This window comes from Sphaerodactylus townsendi, linkage group LG08 (genome assembly GCF_021028975.2).
Source record: "Sphaerodactylus townsendi isolate TG3544 linkage group LG08, MPM_Stown_v2.3, whole genome shotgun sequence".
NCBI classification, from domain to species: Eukaryota; Metazoa; Chordata; class Lepidosauria; order Squamata; family Sphaerodactylidae; genus Sphaerodactylus; species Sphaerodactylus townsendi.
The window spans coordinates 34,356,125-34,374,925 of NC_059432.1; the positions used below are offsets into that span (position 1 = coordinate 34,356,125).

The 18,801-nt window shown below is 43.4% G+C and overlaps 1 protein-coding gene across 1 annotated transcript in view; it reads left to right on the plus strand.

The window, feature by feature from the left end:
* ASAH2 (N-acylsphingosine amidohydrolase 2) overlaps positions 1-18,801 on the plus strand; it is a 44,362-nt gene that overhangs the window by 13,562 nt on the left and 11,999 nt on the right. Inside the window, exons 6-13 of the mRNA XM_048506217.1 lie at positions 2,402-2,479; positions 4,928-5,048; positions 7,614-7,739; positions 11,750-11,836; positions 13,830-13,939; positions 14,182-14,258; positions 15,731-15,846; positions 17,758-17,852. Coding sequence (XP_048362174.1) covers positions 2,402-2,479; positions 4,928-5,048; positions 7,614-7,739; positions 11,750-11,836; positions 13,830-13,939; positions 14,182-14,258; positions 15,731-15,846; positions 17,758-17,852 — 810 coding nt within the window. The remainder of the gene's footprint in view (positions 1-2,401; positions 2,480-4,927; positions 5,049-7,613; positions 7,740-11,749; positions 11,837-13,829; positions 13,940-14,181; positions 14,259-15,730; positions 15,847-17,757; positions 17,853-18,801) is intronic.

Below are 18,801 nucleotides of genomic sequence, written 5' to 3' on the forward strand. Positions count from 1 at the left end.
ATCTCCGGGGGTGTCCTGGCCCCTACTCCCGATTGGAGGATAACACTATTTGGAATCATTCTGTTGGATGACTACTTGAGGATGCCATAATGGAGAAGCAGTATACTCTCTTTGCCTCCTTCACCACCACCTGATAGACCAGAAAATGGGCTCTAACCAGTGTTTGGTCAGATCCGTAGCAGGATTTCAACCAACTGCGCTCTAGCTGTCGCCCCTCCTGTTTCATTACCTGCAGACCCCCATTTCTAATAAATCTCTAATAGATGATATATTCTCCAGGTTCTCCTGCCAACTAAAGTTAGGTGGTTGTCTTCCAGGGCAATGACCTTTCCAGAGGAGTGACCTTTCCTTTCCACATTTGTGAAACTCCCTCCTGAGAGATGTTCACTGGGGGGCATCTCTGTCATCTTTTAGGGGCCAAGATCAATGTGTCTTATTTGTCTTCAACACCCAATTGTTAATCTACAAAAAGGGAGAAATCTACTGATCCTTCCAATTACCGGCCAATTAGTCTACTATCGGTAATTGGAAAGCTCTATTCAAAATTATTATTGATTAGATTGCAAACTTGGCTGGATCAAACTAAAATCATTGGACCTGAGCAAGCAGGATTTTGTAGAAATAAGTCAACCTTGGATCACTGTTTAGTACTCTCCCATCTGGTAAATAAGTATGCTACCACAAAGGCTTCTAAATTATTTGCTGCTTTTATTGACCTAAAAGGAGCCTTTGATACCGTGACAAGAAATCTCCTGTGGGACAAGATGAGGTCATTGAATGTTGACTCCAGACTTCTATTCCTGATCAAACAGTTGTATACCAACACTGTTTGTCAAGTTAGATGCTCTGGGGAAGGTCAGTTAACCAGCAGAATTAGTACTCCTCGTGGGGTTAAACAAGGTTGCATACTGGCTCCTACTTTATTCAATTTACTCCTCAATGATTTACCTCATGCTTTGGTGTCTGTGAATGGGCATAGTCCTAAATTACATCTTACCCATGTTCCTTTAATGTTGTATGCAGACGATGCAGTGTTATTGTCCTTGTCCAGTATTGGCTGTAAACGCCTAATGTACAGTTTTGCTAATTATTGCGAAGAGAACAGACTGGAAATTAACTATGCTAAAACTAAAGTTCTCATTTTTGCTAAGAGTTGGAAGCCCACGTCCTGGCGAATTAAGGGCCACAAAATTGAACAGGTCAAATATTTCCGATACCTTGGCATTTACTATAAGTATAATTTGTCATGGTCCTCACAGCGACTAGCAGTAACTACCTCGGCACATACCAACATGACAGCAATATATCGCTTTTTTTACAGTAAAGGCAATCAATACATTCCTGCGGCTTTGAAGGTTTTTGAGGCTAGGATTGGCTCCTTGCTACTGTACTGTTCCCCCATTTGATTTTCGGCAATAAATAAATCATTTAATTTATTACATTCCAAATTCCTTCGGAAACTAATGGGGCTCCCTAGATGTGTGCCTTATGCTGCGTTGTGCATTGAGATGGGCCAAACAACTCTAGAAACCTTGGCATGGATAAGGGCCATAACATATTGGCTGCATATACATTTTCTAGTGGGATCCAATATTCCCTCTCTGTTATCAGATCACTTTATTTCAGAATGGTATACTTTGATCTTTAGAAAGGTTGAAGCTATTGGTTTCCCCTTGGAATCACTCCTTATGCTCACAAAGGTGGAAGCCTTCAGACTAGTTAAGAATAGGCTCTTGGATCTTGATTTTCATAATTTGACTTGTGCTGCCAAGACAACCTGTTCTCCGACTACATTATTAATCCCATGTGAGCGTGGAATTATGGCAGCATATCTTCGTCTGCTGATTAATCCCACCCAGAGGAGAACCTTGGCTACTGCAAGATGTAATGTGCTGCCATCAGCTCTGCTGGAGGGAAGATTTAAGAATATGGAACATTCTAAAAGAGTTTGTTCATGTGATAGGACTACGGTTGAAACACTTGACCATTCTTTCTTTCTATGCCCTAAATACAATAAGATACGCATGAAATACATGAATTCCATTTTCTTGCAATGTTCTCAGTGGCATGAGTGTTATAAGATACCCAATCTCCTGAATAGCTCTGATGTGCTCTTTTGTGAAACTGTTGCAAATTTTATACTGGAAATTAGTATTTTTAGCAATCTTAACTGTATTTCTTAACCTTGTTTTGTTTTAAAATTTTGTCCTGTTTTATATGCCAATAAAGGCTTGTGTTGTACTAACACCCAATTGTTAAAAAAATTCTGTCCTTGCTACTTGGAATTTTAGTCTACACTGTGGTTTTAGCTGTTTTATGTCATAACCTCTTGGGTGAGTTTCCATATTTGCAACTCACTACTCTAATTGCAGAGTATATTTCTTTTCTCCTTGCCAACCAGATATTCAACAAATACAGACCAAGGGATGGTGGTACTGAAGATGACGGATATTGAAGGCCGAGACATAGGGATGTTTAGGTGAGACCTTTCAGTGTCCCAACTTGGGTAAGATAAACACATATCAAAAAGTGAATGGGGTGCTGAAAAATCTTTGGGTAGGGGAAAAAAGAAGGGAGCAACTGAGACATGCACAAAGGAGAGTTAACAAGAGAGAGTGCACTGAGTCCAAAGAGCCAAAGAAGATGAGCAGAAAACAGATTAAAATGAGTCAGAATTGTAGCAAAATGTTTTTATACCATGAATGTAGCACTGTAAAACTGTTTCTGCACGGCCAGAGCAGTGGGGCTGCATCGGCATGGTTCATGCCAATGCAAGCCCCAGGGCCGTTTGCACAAATGGCCCCACTGGCTGTGCAGTCCCCCAAACACCTCCTTTCCTCCGCATGGCTTCAATCGTTCTGTGGAGGCCAGGGGACACACCCCCATGGCCAGAGCAATGGCTACAGGGATGGAGGCCAGGAGGTATGTCCCCTGGCCTCTACAGAGTGATGGGAGCCAGGAGCAGGTATGGAGGCGTTTGGGGCCAGTGTGGGGAAAATGCCGCCTTCCACCTGCTGCCATTCGCACAGCAGCAGGTGGAAGACACTGCTTTTGAAAAAACCTTCCTCCCAGAGCGAGGTTCAAAAGCAGCATTTTCCCACTGCTTGAGTGGGGCAAGCACGTCGATACTGTGATGCAGCAGCGCCAGCTGTGCGAACAGCGCTCCAGGGATGGTGTTTTTACCATATTGTGATACTTTATCCGTAACAGAAAAAAGATATAATAGTTAATTGCATTTTATCACTATTTGCACTTTATCTTTATTTAAACATTTACACTGTTTGCTTGTATATGTGTGTCAGGAGCCTTGAAACAGTGGTTCCTGTTGTGCTTTACTGGACGATTCCCCACAGGCAATTAATCGCGTGATTCTCACACGAAATATCAAGGATTCAGGAAGAACTCCCCACTGCCTGATCGACGAACAAGGATTCATCCCAGTTTTGGCGCTCATTCTCTCCCTTATCCCGCGTCTTTTCTGAACCTGCTTGAAAGTGCTACTTTTAAAAAAACACCTTTGATCCAGTTTGAAGGGAAGGATCGGGGGTCTGATCTTGGTTCAAATTTCCCACCATGGAGTTTTGACACAAATGCCTTACAACCAATCAGTGAGCGCAGTCCTGTTCTCACGAGAGCACGAGAGAACGATAAGCAGCCAGAAACTTTGGCGGGGGAGACATGCTGATGTGATGACATGCTCATGTCATAACGTGAGCACGTTTTTGTGGGAGAACAAAAAAGGTCCCGCCCCAACACAGCATGGCAGCCAATCAGGAGAGACCCTCCAATGCAATTGCGTGATAGTGGGGATTGTTACATTTCTTGAATCCGAGATAGGCTTGAATCCGAGATAGGCTGGAAACTGGAACATGCTGCAGTGGGGAGGTTAAAACCTCGATGAAAAGGTTCAGTTTATTTTCAACCTTGGTTTGATCTAGATTGAATTTCCAGGTGGGGATTTGGTCATTATCTCCATAGCTTGGGTCAGCATTGAGGAACAAGCCAGGATTATGTTCATGCATCATGCAAAACCATAGTTAAAACAAAAATTGCTGCCATACTGGAGCAGTTTTCTGTTTAGCTATCATTACTGCTGTGAATAGTGCTGTGAATTTCTGTGTTTTTTCTTTGCAGCAGCAGGCATTTTGTAAGGCATTTTTAAAAATCGGTAATGGGAATATATCTATAATGTCATGACTTTTATACAAGGCAAAAAAAACCCTAGTTGCCAAGGAGAAAAATTGCCAACATGAGGAAATGATGTGGAAATCCACACCTTTCCATCCATACTCTTTCCAAACCTCCTTTTGAGTATGACCTTTCAACAAACAGCATACCAAAGAAGGTTTGGGAAATTGCAGAGTGTAGAACTGTGGAAAACTTGGAAAGAGGACAACTGCATGTATGTTAGAATGCATGGTGGTTGCAGATATATGCATATATGCAGATATACACCCAGTATGTAAAACAAACCTGGCAAATGGGAGTGTCATGCAAAATCCCAATTCAGGACTGCTGCAGGCAGGCAGACCAAGAGCTCCATGTGAAGACACACTAACCATGGTTTTCTAAACCAGTTTCAAACCATGGTTTCAGAAACTAGAGCTCAGTAATTTACCATAGTTAGTAAGAACAGAAGAAAAGTGAGACCAGTTGACATCTACAATTTCTGTTATAGGATTTTGTTTTTGTTTTTTATTGCATTTGTGGACAGTTGCTCTCTTGTTTGATAATATAGTCGTGTGTGTTGGCATATGTATGACTGTGTAGCCTGAGTGTAGTGTTTACTTTCTCTTGGGTTTGTTTGCAGATGGTCACAATAACCAGGATTGGTTTAATTAAACCAAGGTTTCATACTGTGTCTGATGTAAATATCTATCTTGGTGAATGCTTTTCCAGTAATGTTTATTTTCTGATTATTTACTAGCTGGTTTGCAATTCACCCTGTGAGCATGAACAATACTAACCATCTTTCAAACAGTGACAATGTTGGCTACGCAGCTTATCTCTTGGAACAGGAGAAGAATAAAGGATATTTATCGCATAAGGTGTGGACTACGTAGTGTAATCTTAACATATACTTAACAAAGACCATAAATTATTTTATCTATTAACATATTTGAACATTTGAACCACTGAGATCACTAGATAACATTAATTGTTGCCATATTCAGTATTAAGAGTTTGGTATGTAGCTTCTAAATTTAGTGAAGATAATTGATAATACCCAATTTGTAGTAAATGCTATGGAATCTGACTTTTTTCCATCCTGAAAAATTCTTTACATCTTCTCCATTATGACCCTTCTGCCTCTGAAACTCAGACAGAAATCTGATCTAGAAATTATACCCAGATTCCCATGAAATATTGGGTCCAACCAAGGCATACCCTTTGGTGGGGTAATTGCCAGGGACCATGGCAAGGCAACTTCTGCTAACCTCCATGTTGAGCTGCTGTAGAAAGGCAAGTGTATGGTGCACAAAGCATCAGCATCTTGGTGGCCATAGCAGTGGCACTCCTAGCTTCATCCGACCCCTTTGGGGAAATGACATGCAGGAGTGTGGGCAGTGATAACTTCAAGTAGTTGGAGAGCTTGCAAGCAGGTGGAAGAAAGTTGCACAGGCAGGTGGGAGTTTGTGGATGGCTGAGCAAGAAAGTGGGCGAAGTAGTAGGCAGTCTCTGCCCAGGGGCCCTCATACTTGAAACTGGTCCAGTCCACCCAAAGTTTTGAAACACAGTTTTATTATGATAGGAAATAGGTATGTGCACCGATAAAAATTATTGGTAAATTTGGGGGGAGGGGAGTTAGCATGGAAATTTTTGGGAAAGCTGAATAAAGCTGATATTAGCTTTATCCAGCTATTAAGAACGTAAGAACAAGTCTGCTGGATCAGACCAGAGTCCATCTGGTCCAGCACTCTGCTGCTCATAGTGGTCTACCCGATGCCTTGGGAGCTCACATGCAGGATGTGAAAGCAATGGCCTTCTGCGGCTGTTGCTCCCGAGCACCTGGTCTGCTAAGGCATTTGCAATCTCAGATCAAGGAGGATCAAGATTGGTAGCCAAAGATCGACTTTTCCTCTATAAATCTATCCAAGCCCCTTTTAAAGCTACCCAGGTTAGCGGCCATCACCACCTCCTGTGGCAACATATTCTAAACACCAATCACGCATTGAGAGTATTACTGAGAATATTCCAGTTTAACAAAAACCTGGAATGATGTGGGAAGAGAAGTGCCCCTGAAGGGCTTGGAAAGCACAGCCGGGGAATAGATCCTTCATGTGGTGCTGAATATGCTCAGCACCACATGAAGGATCTAGCTGTCCCTTCTCCTGCTGGCGGGGTGGGGGGGATGACATATTCTCCTTGCCATGCTGAGTTTGCTTAACATGACATTGAGATGTCTCTCTCCCTCTCCCCTCCACTGGCTCCCAAGTCCATGTTGGCTTGGGCAATGGTGGCACAGGATAGAGATTTAAAAAGCTGAATGTTATTCTGTCTGAAGACTTACCAGGGCCAATCCTGTTTAGCTTCTGAGATCTGATGAGATCAGCCCTGTAAAACACAGCATATTACTGTGTTCCCATTTTGCAGACAGGTGATGAATGATGGATGGTTGTTTAAAGCCATGAAGTGAGTTCACAGCTGAGGTGGAATTTCAACCCAGATAAGAAAAGCCATGCTGGATCAGACCAAGGCCCACCAGGTGCAGCAGTCTGTTCAGACAGTGGCCAACCAGGTGCTTCAAGGAAATCCACAAGCCTCATTTTGGAATAACTGTGCTATTGTTTTGTCTGCAATTTGGCAGTTTGGCAATTGGCTCCCTTAGGGGATCTGTGACCTGGATAGCTCCAGGCTAGCCTGATCTAGTCAGATCTCAAAAGCTAAGCAGGGTATTCGGATACTGGTAAGTATTCGGATGGCAAACTCCAAGGAATATCAGGGCTGTGACAAGGAGGCAAGCAATGGCTAACCATCTCTGAACATCTCTTGTCTTGAAAACCTTGTGGGGTTGGCATAGGCAGCTGTGACTTGATAGCACAAAAAATCCCTTCTGAGAATTTCATCCCACTATAGAGGATTGGGTTGGCCAGGCAATGTTGCTCCCATTGAACCAATAGAAAAGCCTAATATGTTTATGTTTAATGCTTATATTTGACAACCCATCTCAAATTGTTAAAACAACACCCCTCCCCACAAAAAACTCCACATCAGATTCTGATTTCCTTTGCACCTGACTAGTTAACAAATGCTTTTCTCATGTTGCACTTCGTATTTTCATTCATTCATTCATTCATTCATTCATTCATTCATTCATTCATTCATTCATTCATTCATTCATTCATTCATTCTTTCTTTCTTTCTTTCTTTCTTTCTTTCTTTCTTTCTTTCTTTCTTTCTTTCTTTCTTTCTTTTATTTGTTTGGTTTTAATTTGGTGCTTTTATGAAGCTGCTCGATGCCTCTTGGAAAAACAAGCCTAAAATGTGATCAGTATGTAAATTTAACATTCCTATATTATAAACATCTTCCATGATTCATAAGCATGGCCATGGGATAGAAATAGTGGGAACCATTGCTTTGAAAGTGATGCAACCGTGTCTTTCTTTTTCAGGGACCATACGTAGCCGCTTTTGGGTCATCTAACTTGGGAGATGTGTCTCCAAATATAAAGGGACCACACTGCATAAACACCGGGGAGTCATGTGAAAACCCCAACAGCTATTGCCCAATTGGTGGGGTAGGTAATGAATGTTGACAATGGTTTCATGCCTGCAGACTTGCATGTCCATCCCCACAGTCAAGAAGAACACCATGACTATGCAGGGAGAACACAATGTCAGTTTTCTTAATAAAATACCACGCTAGCTGCTCCCAACTCTGGCCCCTTCCGCACGGGTGGAATATGGCGCCCTGGGGACGGCACAAACGCCGTCCCCAGGGAGCCATTTGCACAGGGGGCGCAGCTGCTTCGCAGCCACGCCGCCCTCGCTCTGCCCGACTGGCACAAAGCTGCCGTTTTCCGACCTCGCTTGGGAAGCGAGGTTTTCAGAAAATGGTGGCTTGGAGCCGCTGCCATGCGAACGGCAGCAGCTCCAAAGCGCCCTCCCTCCCCCCATGTCCCGTCGACCTACCTGTCCTACGGCCCTCCGGCGCGTCGCCGAGGCCTGGAGACAAGCCCCTTCTGCCCTGCAACTGCGGAGCGGTTGCGCAGGGCAGGGGGGCGTGTCCCCTGGCCTCGGCGACGTGCCGGAGGGCCGCAGGACAGGAAGGTTGCCCTGACGACAGCGCAAAGCTCTGCGCCGTCGTCCCGGCCGGTTCTGGGACCGTTCATGCGAACAGTCCCAGAGGGGTCGGGTCGGCGTCATCTACTCCGACCCGACCCCTTCCGCCTCCATGCGGAAATGGCCTCTGAGTTTTAGGGTCATTTTGAAGCTTGTGTGTACACAGTTGCAATTATATTCCTCCCACAAAAAAGAGGTATTTTCTCCTACTTCTTGTCCTCAATTTTTGAAAGGAACTTAAAAAAATCTATCTCATTAGTGATGTATTGTAAAGGCACAAACACTGGCCAGGTCAATTGTATCAGCTTTCATCCCGAATGAGCATGCCACATTAAGGTGAAGCTACCATGTGTCTGCAGTTAGGTTCAAGTGAAATTGACAATGGAAGTTGCTTTTGCAAGAAAAAAAATTGACAAAGGACTGCTGCAGTGATGATGGTTCTTTAGTGCAGCAGTCCCTTGTCAATTTTCATACAGCATCTTCTCTGTTCTGTCTCAGGTTGGTTGTGAACATTCAGTGAGAAAGCGGTCACATCGTGAAATTATTCATGATTAGTCCTGCATCTTGTTTATCAAGCGCTATGTTTTCATTTGCTTCATTTATCCCCCACATTTCTTCCTAATGGGAACCCAACATGGGTTAAAATATTTCCCTGTCCTTTGTTTTATCCTCACAATAACTCTGGGAGGCAGGGTGGTGGTGAGGGTGGTGAGAACCACAAAGGATTGCGAAGAGCTCCAAGCGGACCTTGATAAATTAGGTGAGTGGGCTCAGAAATGGCAAATGCAGTTCAATGTAGCAAAATGTAAAGTGATGCACATAGGGGCAAAAAATCCAAACTTCACATACACGCTACAGGGGTCAGTGCTATCAGTCACAGACCAGGAAAGGGATTTAGGCGTCTTAGTTGATAGTTCCATGGGAATGTCAACTCAATGCATGGCAGCTGTAAAAAAGGCAAACTCTATGCTGGGGATCATTAGAAAAGGAATTGATAATAAAACTGCAAAGATTGTCATGCCCTTATATAAAGCAGTGGTGCGACCGCACTTGGAGTACTGTGTCCAGTTCTGGTCGCCGCATCTCAAAAAGGATATTGAGGAGATAGAAAAAGTGCAGAGAAGGGCAACAAGGATGATTGAGGGACTGGAGCACCTTCCCTATGAGGAGAGGCTGCAGCGTTTGGGACTCTTTAGTTTGGAGAGGAGGCTGACTGAGGGATATGATTGAAGTCTACAAGATTATCTATGGGGTAGAAAAAGTTGAGAGAGATAATTTTTTCTCTTTTTCTCACAATACTAGAACCAGGGGGCATTCATTGAAAATGCTGGGGGGAAGAATTAGGACTAATAAAAGGAAACACTTCTTCACGCAACGTGTGATTGGTGTTTGTGAATATGCTGCCACAGGAGGTGGTGATGGCCACTAACCTGGATAGCTTTAAAAGGGGCTTGGACAGATTTATGGAGGAGAAGTCGATTTATGGCTACCAATCTTGATCCTCCTTGATCTGAGATTGCAAATGCCTTAACAGACCAGGTGATCGGGAGCAACAGCCGCAGAAGGCCATTGCGTTCACATCCTACATGTGAGCTCCCAAAGGCACCTGGTGGGCCACTGCGAGTAGCAGAGAGCTGGACTAGATGGACTTTGGTCTGATCCAGCTAGCTTGTTCTTATGTTCTTATGTTCTTAGGCAGGGGTTTGACTGGCCTCCAAGGCCACACAGGAAGCCTCTATGGAAGGGTGAGGATTCAAACCAGGATTTTCCAGATCTTAGTCTGATACTCTAACTACCATATGTCATAAATCTAGCAAGAAACATGAGACTTATACACCCTTAATTGCATGTCAGCCCCTGAACACATGGTGGTAAGCCACAATAAAGTACCTGGATTTCAGCAGTGGAAACTTTTGCAGTTCATTTAAAATGGTTTGTGTGGGTGTGGATCTCTATTTTAGGGTTTATAGGTTTGTGTGGGTGTGGCTTCTGCTGGCCCAATCCTACTTAATACCATCCATTGCCTGTAATTATTGTAAGAGTATGTTCTACAACATTCAGACTCTGCCACTCAGCAGCAGCACAGTGAAGACCAACTAGTAATGAAAGGCATGGTGTCTTTTTAAGGAAGCCTTGAGTGCAACTGGAAAGCTGGAGATGGATTTAAATTTAAACAAAGAAAGCTCTATCCTGATGATGTACAAAGAATATTGTACATCAAGAGCCTGACTATAAGGGCTCACCAGATTATGAGGTGCTGGGTTGCAACATGAGAAGTGCCATGCTGTGCTCTAGGTGCTCTCTTCCCCCTAGACTTGCCAACTCCAGCTTGGGACATTCTCACAGATCTGAGGGCAGTAGCTGGGGAGTGAGCTCAGTGGGAGCATAATTGCATGGAGGCCACCCTCCAAAACTGCCATTTCCTCCTCGGGAACTGATCTGCGTAGTCTGGAGATCAGGTGCATTTCCAGGAGACCTCCAGGCCACACCTGAAGGTTGGTAACTCTACTCCCCTAGAATTCCTCTTTCATTCTCTCTTTTATCCTACACCAAATTACTTGTTTTTGATACTGAGAAATGATTTGGTTTTCTTGGCGGGCAACTTAGAAGATGAAAAATCTGTGCACCCCTCATCTAAGGTTAGGAACCACAGAGGTGTTCTAGCTAACCCATGGAAGTAAGACTGCCAGCCTCTGGGTGTGGCCTTAAGGTCTCTCAGAATTACCACTGATCTCCAGACTATGGTTCCCATGGAGAAAATGGCTGCTGGGGAGAGTGGTCTATATGGCATTATACTCTGTTGAGATCCCTTCCCTCTCCGATATCCACCTCCAAATCTCTAGGGTTTCCCAACCCACAGCTGATATCCCTACAAGGCAGTCGGCACCCTCTTCAAAATCTGGAGTGATCATGCCCAACTTCTGAGAGACCATGAGACTCTTCTGCATTGTGAGAAGGCTAGAGATAGCATTCACATAAGCATATGTATATAGGAGAAAGAGACCTGATTAAGACTGTTAACAATAGAAACTTTTGAAGGATGCTGATTTTTCAGGTTACCATGAGTTGGAAACAACTTGATAGCACTAAACAAACACATATACACAAATACATAAAAGAGTTACACTGTCCAACAGTTAGAAAGGTGTAACTCTGCCGAGGATAACCATGTTGATAATGTAAGGAAGTCTTATGGGTGGGCAAACATCCAGGCTGTATTCTCTGATCATCCTATTGCAGGGTTCCCCAACATAGCACCCATGGTACACACCTGTATTTCCCTCAGCACCTGCTGAGCTTTTCCAAAAGTGGTTGGAACTTGTTACTGGCAGCTGCAGCCACTGGTGGATCAGGAGGATTGGTGAGCACCTAGGCTTTCCTGTCATTGTTCCGCCTCTCTTCCACAATATAACATTTTTATTGCTTGCTTGTGCTTTTCATCTTTTGATTTGTTCTTCTTCTCTAGGCCAAGATGTGCATAGCTTCAGGTCCTGGTAAGGACATGCTTGAGAGCACAAAAATTATTGGAAGAAACCTCTATCTTAAAGCAAAGGTAAGTGACATGCTGTCCAGCACAAGATTTGCTCAGAAGTAATTCCTCCTGTATACCATATATGCAGGGAAACTTAAACCCAGATAAGTGTGCCCAAACAGATGAATTCCAATCCTAGGATGTACTTTCTTTTTCATTCTGAAACCTAGATTTCATCTAAAATATCCTGCACAATTTTTCTAGCTTCTTCCCTAGTTCAAGGATTGTGGAACAGTCAACATTAAGCAAGGAATTTTCCAAGGTGATTCACTATTGCCTTTACTGTTTATCATTGCCATGATCCCACTAACAGTAATTTTAAAGAAAACAAAGTTGGGATATCAAATGGCCAAAGACTTTGGAAAAAATCTCACATTTGCTGTACATTGATGATGTGAAGCTGTACAGGAAATCACACACAGAAATCCAGTCACTAGTGAACATAATCTGAATATTCAGCACAGATATTTTAATGGAGTTTGGCCTGGAAAAGTGTGCCATTGTGGCAATAAAGAGAGACAAGATCACTGGGAGTAATAGCATAGAAATGCCTGAGGGCCAACTCATCAAGTGCAACCTGGGCATTTTGCAGCTAGATAACATCATGATGGGCAAGTGAAGAATGTGGTCAGCAGAGAATATACCCAGAGGGTCAGGAAAAAATTGAAATCTAAATTAAATGGTGGGACTACCATCAAGGCTATCAACACCTGGGCTACACCCATCATCAGGTAAACTGCAGGAATCATTGACTGGACACAGGCTGAGTTAGATGCATTTGATAGAAAAACTTGGAAGCTTATGACGGCGCACCATGCCTTACACCCATGCAGTGATACTGATAGATTATACCTTCCTCAGAGATCTGGTGACAGAGGCTTACTGCAAGAAAAACCAACAGTGGAAGAGGAGAAACATACACTGGCCGATTATGTGAATGCAAGTCAAGAACAGGCACTGATTGAAGTGAAGAACAAACATTTGCCGAAGACTCAGAAAACCAAACAAGATTTAGAAAAATGTGATTCAAATGAGCTGGCAGAACAAAGCACTGCACTGCCAATTTCTGGAGAAGATCAAAGTCAAGGTCCACAACGAAAAGACCTGCCTGTGGTTAACAGCGGGAACTCTGAAAAAAGAAACTGAATCTCTGATTTTAACCACTCAAGAGCAATCCATTAGAACAAACTCGATCAAGACCGGAATTGAAAAATCCTCAGATGATGCAAAGTGCAGATTGTGCAAAGAAACTTGCATAACCATAGATCATGTCCTCAGCTGCTGCAAAAAGATTGCCCAGACTGAGTACAAACAGAGACACAACTCAGTGACCAAGATGATCCACTGGAATTTATGCAAGAATGACAACATAAGAACAGCTAAAAACTGGGCGGAACATTGTCCAGAGAAAGTCATAGAAAATGAGAAGATCAAGATCCAAATGGACAAAGTGTTGGCACATAATACATCAGACATCACAGTGATCAAGGACAACAAAGTGGCCATCATTGACATAGCAGTATCCAGTGACAGCAGGGTCATTGAAAAAGAACATGAGAAGATCACTAAATACTACAATTTGAAAATAAAGCTTCAGCATCTATGGCACAAACCAGCTAAAGTCATCCCAATGGTAACCGGCACCCTGGGCACCATTCCGAAAATACTAGGGCAGCACTTGTAACATCTTCAAATTGACAAAATTAACATCTGTCACATTCAGAAGGCAGCCCTGCTGAGATCTGCATGAAGACCACTCCGATACATTACAACTTCCTAAGCCTCCGAATGAGGCTCGAATTGTAATGAAAGGTCAACAACTAGCTAAAGAACTGGCAGCTGTGACATCAACCATAATGGGTTATGAATTGCAGTGACAAAAAGTCCCATGAATATGTGCACCCTCTCTGAGAGAAGCTGGGTTTCCTTTCAATTGCAAATCAATTTAATTATATTGTGTATTGTTTCACATGGAGTTCTATTCACTAATAAGTGACTGCAATTTGTGTTTCAGGAACTGTCAACTGCGGCCTCTGAAAAGATATATGGTCCCCTCAGTTTTGCTCACCAGTGGGTGGACATGTCAAATACTACTGTGCAGCTCAATGCTACCCATTCGGTAAAGTACTATTCATACCACCTTGTCATCCGGAATTTAAAGTCTAGTGCAGTGGTTCCTAACCTTAGGTATGTGTACCCTCAGGGGGTATGTGAAAAAACTGTATAATGGCTTTGCTAATGTGGGGGTACAATTTTAGGGAAATAGATTTCCAAGGGGTATGTGAGTGAAAAGAGGTTGGGGACCACTGGTCTAGTGGGATACCATAGTCTTGGCCTAACTTCATGTTATTTTTCCAAAAGGGTAGAACATGTAAACCAGCCCTGGGGTACAGCTTTGCTGCTGGTACCATGGATGGACCAGGAATGTTTAATTTCACACAAGGCAAGTGATGAGAAATATTTACACATTCAGTTTGTTTTGGTTCTGTTTTCAATTCTATATACAAATTGCAAAGCTGGCCAGATCCAGTGACTGGAGGTGTGAACAGGCAAGACAGATCTTTTGGTAAACCTGAAAAGGGCCATGATGATGTTATCCATTGAGTCGTTATTGACCCTTGGCGACCCGATATGCAACCTCTTTACACATTTTTTGATTAAGTACTTCTTCCTTCAGCTGGTTGATGTTCATGCCTGTATCAGCTTTTATGGTATCTAGCCATTGTATTCTTTGGCGTCCAAGTCTTCTCCCACCACTGACAAGTCCGACCATCATAGATTTTTCTAGCAAATTTGATCACATCACATGACCAAAGTATGTAAGTCTGAGCCTGGTTATTTTCCCTTCTAGTGGTGTATCTGGTTTTATGCTGCGCAAGATTTCTGCATTTGTCACCCTAGCTGTCCATAGTATGCACAGTAGTTTTCACCAACACCACAACTCGAACTCGTCTGTTCTTCTTCTATTGGCTTTCTTTGTAGTCCATCTTTTACACCCTGTGGGGAAGATGATGGTTTGGACTAGCCTGTGCTTGGTTTTGATGCTGATGTCTCTGTTTTTCCAATTTTTTTTCCCGAAAGGGCCATAGGTTTGCAGAAAAATGTGAAATCTTAAAAAAAAAATTGAGGGGTTTAAAACCAAAAATAATAAAAGGATCACCTATAGCTTTTAGCAATGGATTCCCTCAGTGGCTGCTAAGGAGCTATAGCAGTGATGGCGAACCTTTTTGAGACCGAGTGCCCAAATTGCAACCCAAACCCCGCTTATTTATCGCAAAGTGCCAACCCGGCAATTTAACCTCAATGCTGAGGTTTTTGTTTTAGTTTAGAAAAAAACGGTTGGCTCCCTCCGCCCCACCCGCTTGAACAGGGGCCAGCCTGCTCTAGCCTCCATCAAGTCCCGCGTGCACCTCTCTGTGCCTCTCTAGCATCTTTGCCTCCTCTGCACCGCCGCCCCCCCCCAGGCAGCACCCACCTGGAGCACAGGCACCAGGCCTGCCAGCCGAGTCCTCCCTGCTCACCGCAGTGCACGCATGTCACGCTCAGTGGCCCAGGCCTAGGTGTGTGTGTGTGGGGGTGATGAACTCTGTGTTCGCGTGCCCACAGAGAGAGCTCCAAGTGCCACCTCTGGCACCCGTGCCATAGGTTCACCATCACTGAGCTATAGGAACTAGGGTTGCCAACCAGAATTACAACTGTTCTCCATATGACCGAGATCAGTTCCCCCTGGAGAAAACGGCTGCTTTGCTGGGTAAACTCTATGGCATAATATCCCTCTTAGGTCACTTCTTTTCCCAAGCCTCACCTGGAGTAACTGTATGGGATTGCATTGGAAATATAAGCAATTGATTCTCTCGGTGGCTTTAAGAAATGGATTCCCTCAATGGCTGATAAGTAACACATTTCTGTTGACAGGGGCAATACATGGTGATCCATTCTGGGATGCAGTTCGGGATGGGTTGCTTACAAAACCATCCAAAGAAAATGTAGAGTGTCATAAACCTAAGCCTATCCTGCTTCCTACAGGAGAGGTAAGAAACATAAGTGCCCATTGCCAGGAGGAAATTGAATTCACCTATGACTTAGATACAATAGTTATTTGGCTAGATCCAAATTTAGCTGTACTGCCTCCCTCCTCCTATCGCAGCCTCTGGGAAATTCTGCTTCTAGGAGATATGGAGAAATGAGAAATGACATGAAGAGGGTTTGCAATGGAATTGGGACCTAGGGGAAATCACAGTTTAGCTTGTTTCCAAACTGTAAAGCAATGGTCCCCAGTCTGGGGTATGTGTACCCCCAGAAGTACACTCCAGGGATACATGAAAAAATTATATAATGTCAAATAGTGTAAGGCCCTTACTGAACAGGCCAAAAAAACACGAGTGAGCGGTGGGTTACATGAACCCATCATTGCCTTCGGCTATTTGCATGGCTGACTGTCCCATGGATAACAAACATTTTGCTAATATGGGGTCACAAGGTCACACAGCAAGCCTCCATGACAGAGTCAGGATTCAAACCCAGGTCTACCAGAGCCTTGTCTGACACTCTAACCACTATACCACACTGGCTCTCCTAACTTGCTATCTGTCTTCTTCCACTGTAGCCCACAAAAGAATTGCTCTTAGGGATTGAGAACTCTCATGAACAATGTGGCAGTGAGTTGTGGATTTACAGACAGATGGGGCATCAAAAGGATCAATTGTAAATTAAAAATGGTCATTAAAATCCCCACTCTGAAGGGTGACTGGGTGTGGGAGCAGCACTCCCATAGGCTCAAGGATAAAGTAGCTGAGTGGCTGTTTTTTTCTTTCAGGATAGGACAACCTCCTATTCATCACAGACATACTGTATATGCTCGCATATAAGTCAACTTTTTCAAAACATTTTTTGTGCTGAAAAAGCCCCCCTCAACTTATACGCAAGTGAGGTGTATTTTAAAAAATATTTTAGGGTTTTTACTTTGTCAGCCTCCAGGGGGCACAGTTTTTAGGATAGCAGCATCAAAATTTCAGGCTTTCATCAGGTGACACTCCTGATGATACCAGCCAAGTTTGGTAAAGTTTGGTTCAGGGGGTCCAAAGTTATGGACCCCCAAAGGGAGCTAATAGTAGATGGGACTACATTTTGAGGGTCCATAACTTTGGACCCTTTGAACCAAACTTCACTAAACCTGGGTGATATCATCAGAATAATCTCTTGCTGATACCAGCCAGGTTTGGTGATGTTTGGTTCAGGGGGTCCAAAGTTATGGATCTGCAAAGTGGGTGCTCCCATCCCCCATTGTTTCCAATGGAAGCTAATAGTAGATGGGGCTACCCTTTTGTGGGTGCATAACTTTGGACCCCCTGGACCAACCTTCACCAAACCTGGCTGGTATCATCAGGGGGGGCTCCTAAAGATACTCTGAAATGTTGGTACTGCCAACATAAACATTCCTCCCCTGACAGGCACCCTCAAATTTTCCCCAGATTCTCCCTTTAAATCACCCCCCCTTCTGAGTGGATTTAAAGGAAGAATCAGGGCTTACTTGTAGCTGCTGCATTTCCCACCCTTGACTTATATGCGAGTCAATAAGTTTTCCCATTTTTCTGTGGTAAAATTAGGTGCCTTGACTTATATACGGATCAACATATGCACAAGTATATACGGTACCTAAGCAATGGTAATAGCTTGTGGTCTGTGAGGGGGAGGGGAGGGGAGGGTGCTGTGGTAGAGGATCACAGTTGGCATAGATTTCCCCCACTCTTTCATGAAGTAACACAGTGAAACAACCTGCACCAGAAAAGAGTGATTTTACCCTCCCCCCTTTCCCTGCAATTGCACATCCTAGTTCTACATCCCATATGTTTGGTGCAATGCCAATAATTTGATTATGTTTTCAATGACATTGTTTACAATAAATACTAATGAAAAAATGCTGTTCTCATAAATTTCTTAAGCTGCATAAACCTTACCCATGGCATCCAAGCATTATTGATGTTCAAATTGTTACCATTGGATCATTGGCGATAGTGGCCCTTCCAGGAGAGTTTACGTACGTATCTGTGTTCTGTGCTTACCATTAAGGAAATATTTAATAATGTGCATGTGTGGGATTTCATAATAATATCAGTAAGAGAATATATAATATACATTTACTAGAAAAGAGCTTGTTCTAGAAGCTGGATCTGTAACTTTTTGTTTTGACAAGAAAGGACAAAACAGCTATAGATAGGATAAAAGGTCATATGGTCCAATTAGCTGGATCTCATCAGATTATTGGAAGCTAAGCAGGGTCAGCCATGGTTAATACTTGGATGGGAGACCACCAGTGAAGTCCAGGGTTGCTGCACAGAAGCAGGCAGTGGCATACTATATCTTTTGTCTCTTGCTTTGAAAATTTTACAGAGTCTCTGTAAGTCAGCACTTTCTACCAGCAAAGATATTATGAGGAATATATCTAGTGTTACCAAGACTGAACTCTCCCTAGAATGGGCAAACTAAGGTGAACTGTGGTCACATAATGAAAAGGCAAGGCTCACTGGAAAAGACAATAATGCTAGGAAACGTTGGAAAAAGCAGAAAAAGAAGGAGATGGATTGACCCAATCGAGGAAATCACAGCCCTCAGTTTGTGAAACCTAAGCAAGGCTGCTAGTGATCAGAGGTTTTGGAGGCCACATTGGGTCACTATAAGTTGGAAGTGGCAGCACTTAACACACACACTCCATATGGGAAACCATGTTTATTTTATTTCAATGCTTATATTCCACTTTTCTGCACAAAGAAACCCAAAGCAGCTTTCAACCGTCAACAATACATTACAGATGAACTAACTAAAACAAACAAACACAAAGCAGCAAATTGTGTCTTGGACGAGTTTTGGTTTCAGTGGCTGGCTCATACCAAGGTGCAAGCTGAGAGCCGTAGGCTGTGCCCAATCTTTCTGCTTGCAATTGGAATGGAAAAGCAAATGCTCACGCTGGTCAAATCCCCACTACCGTC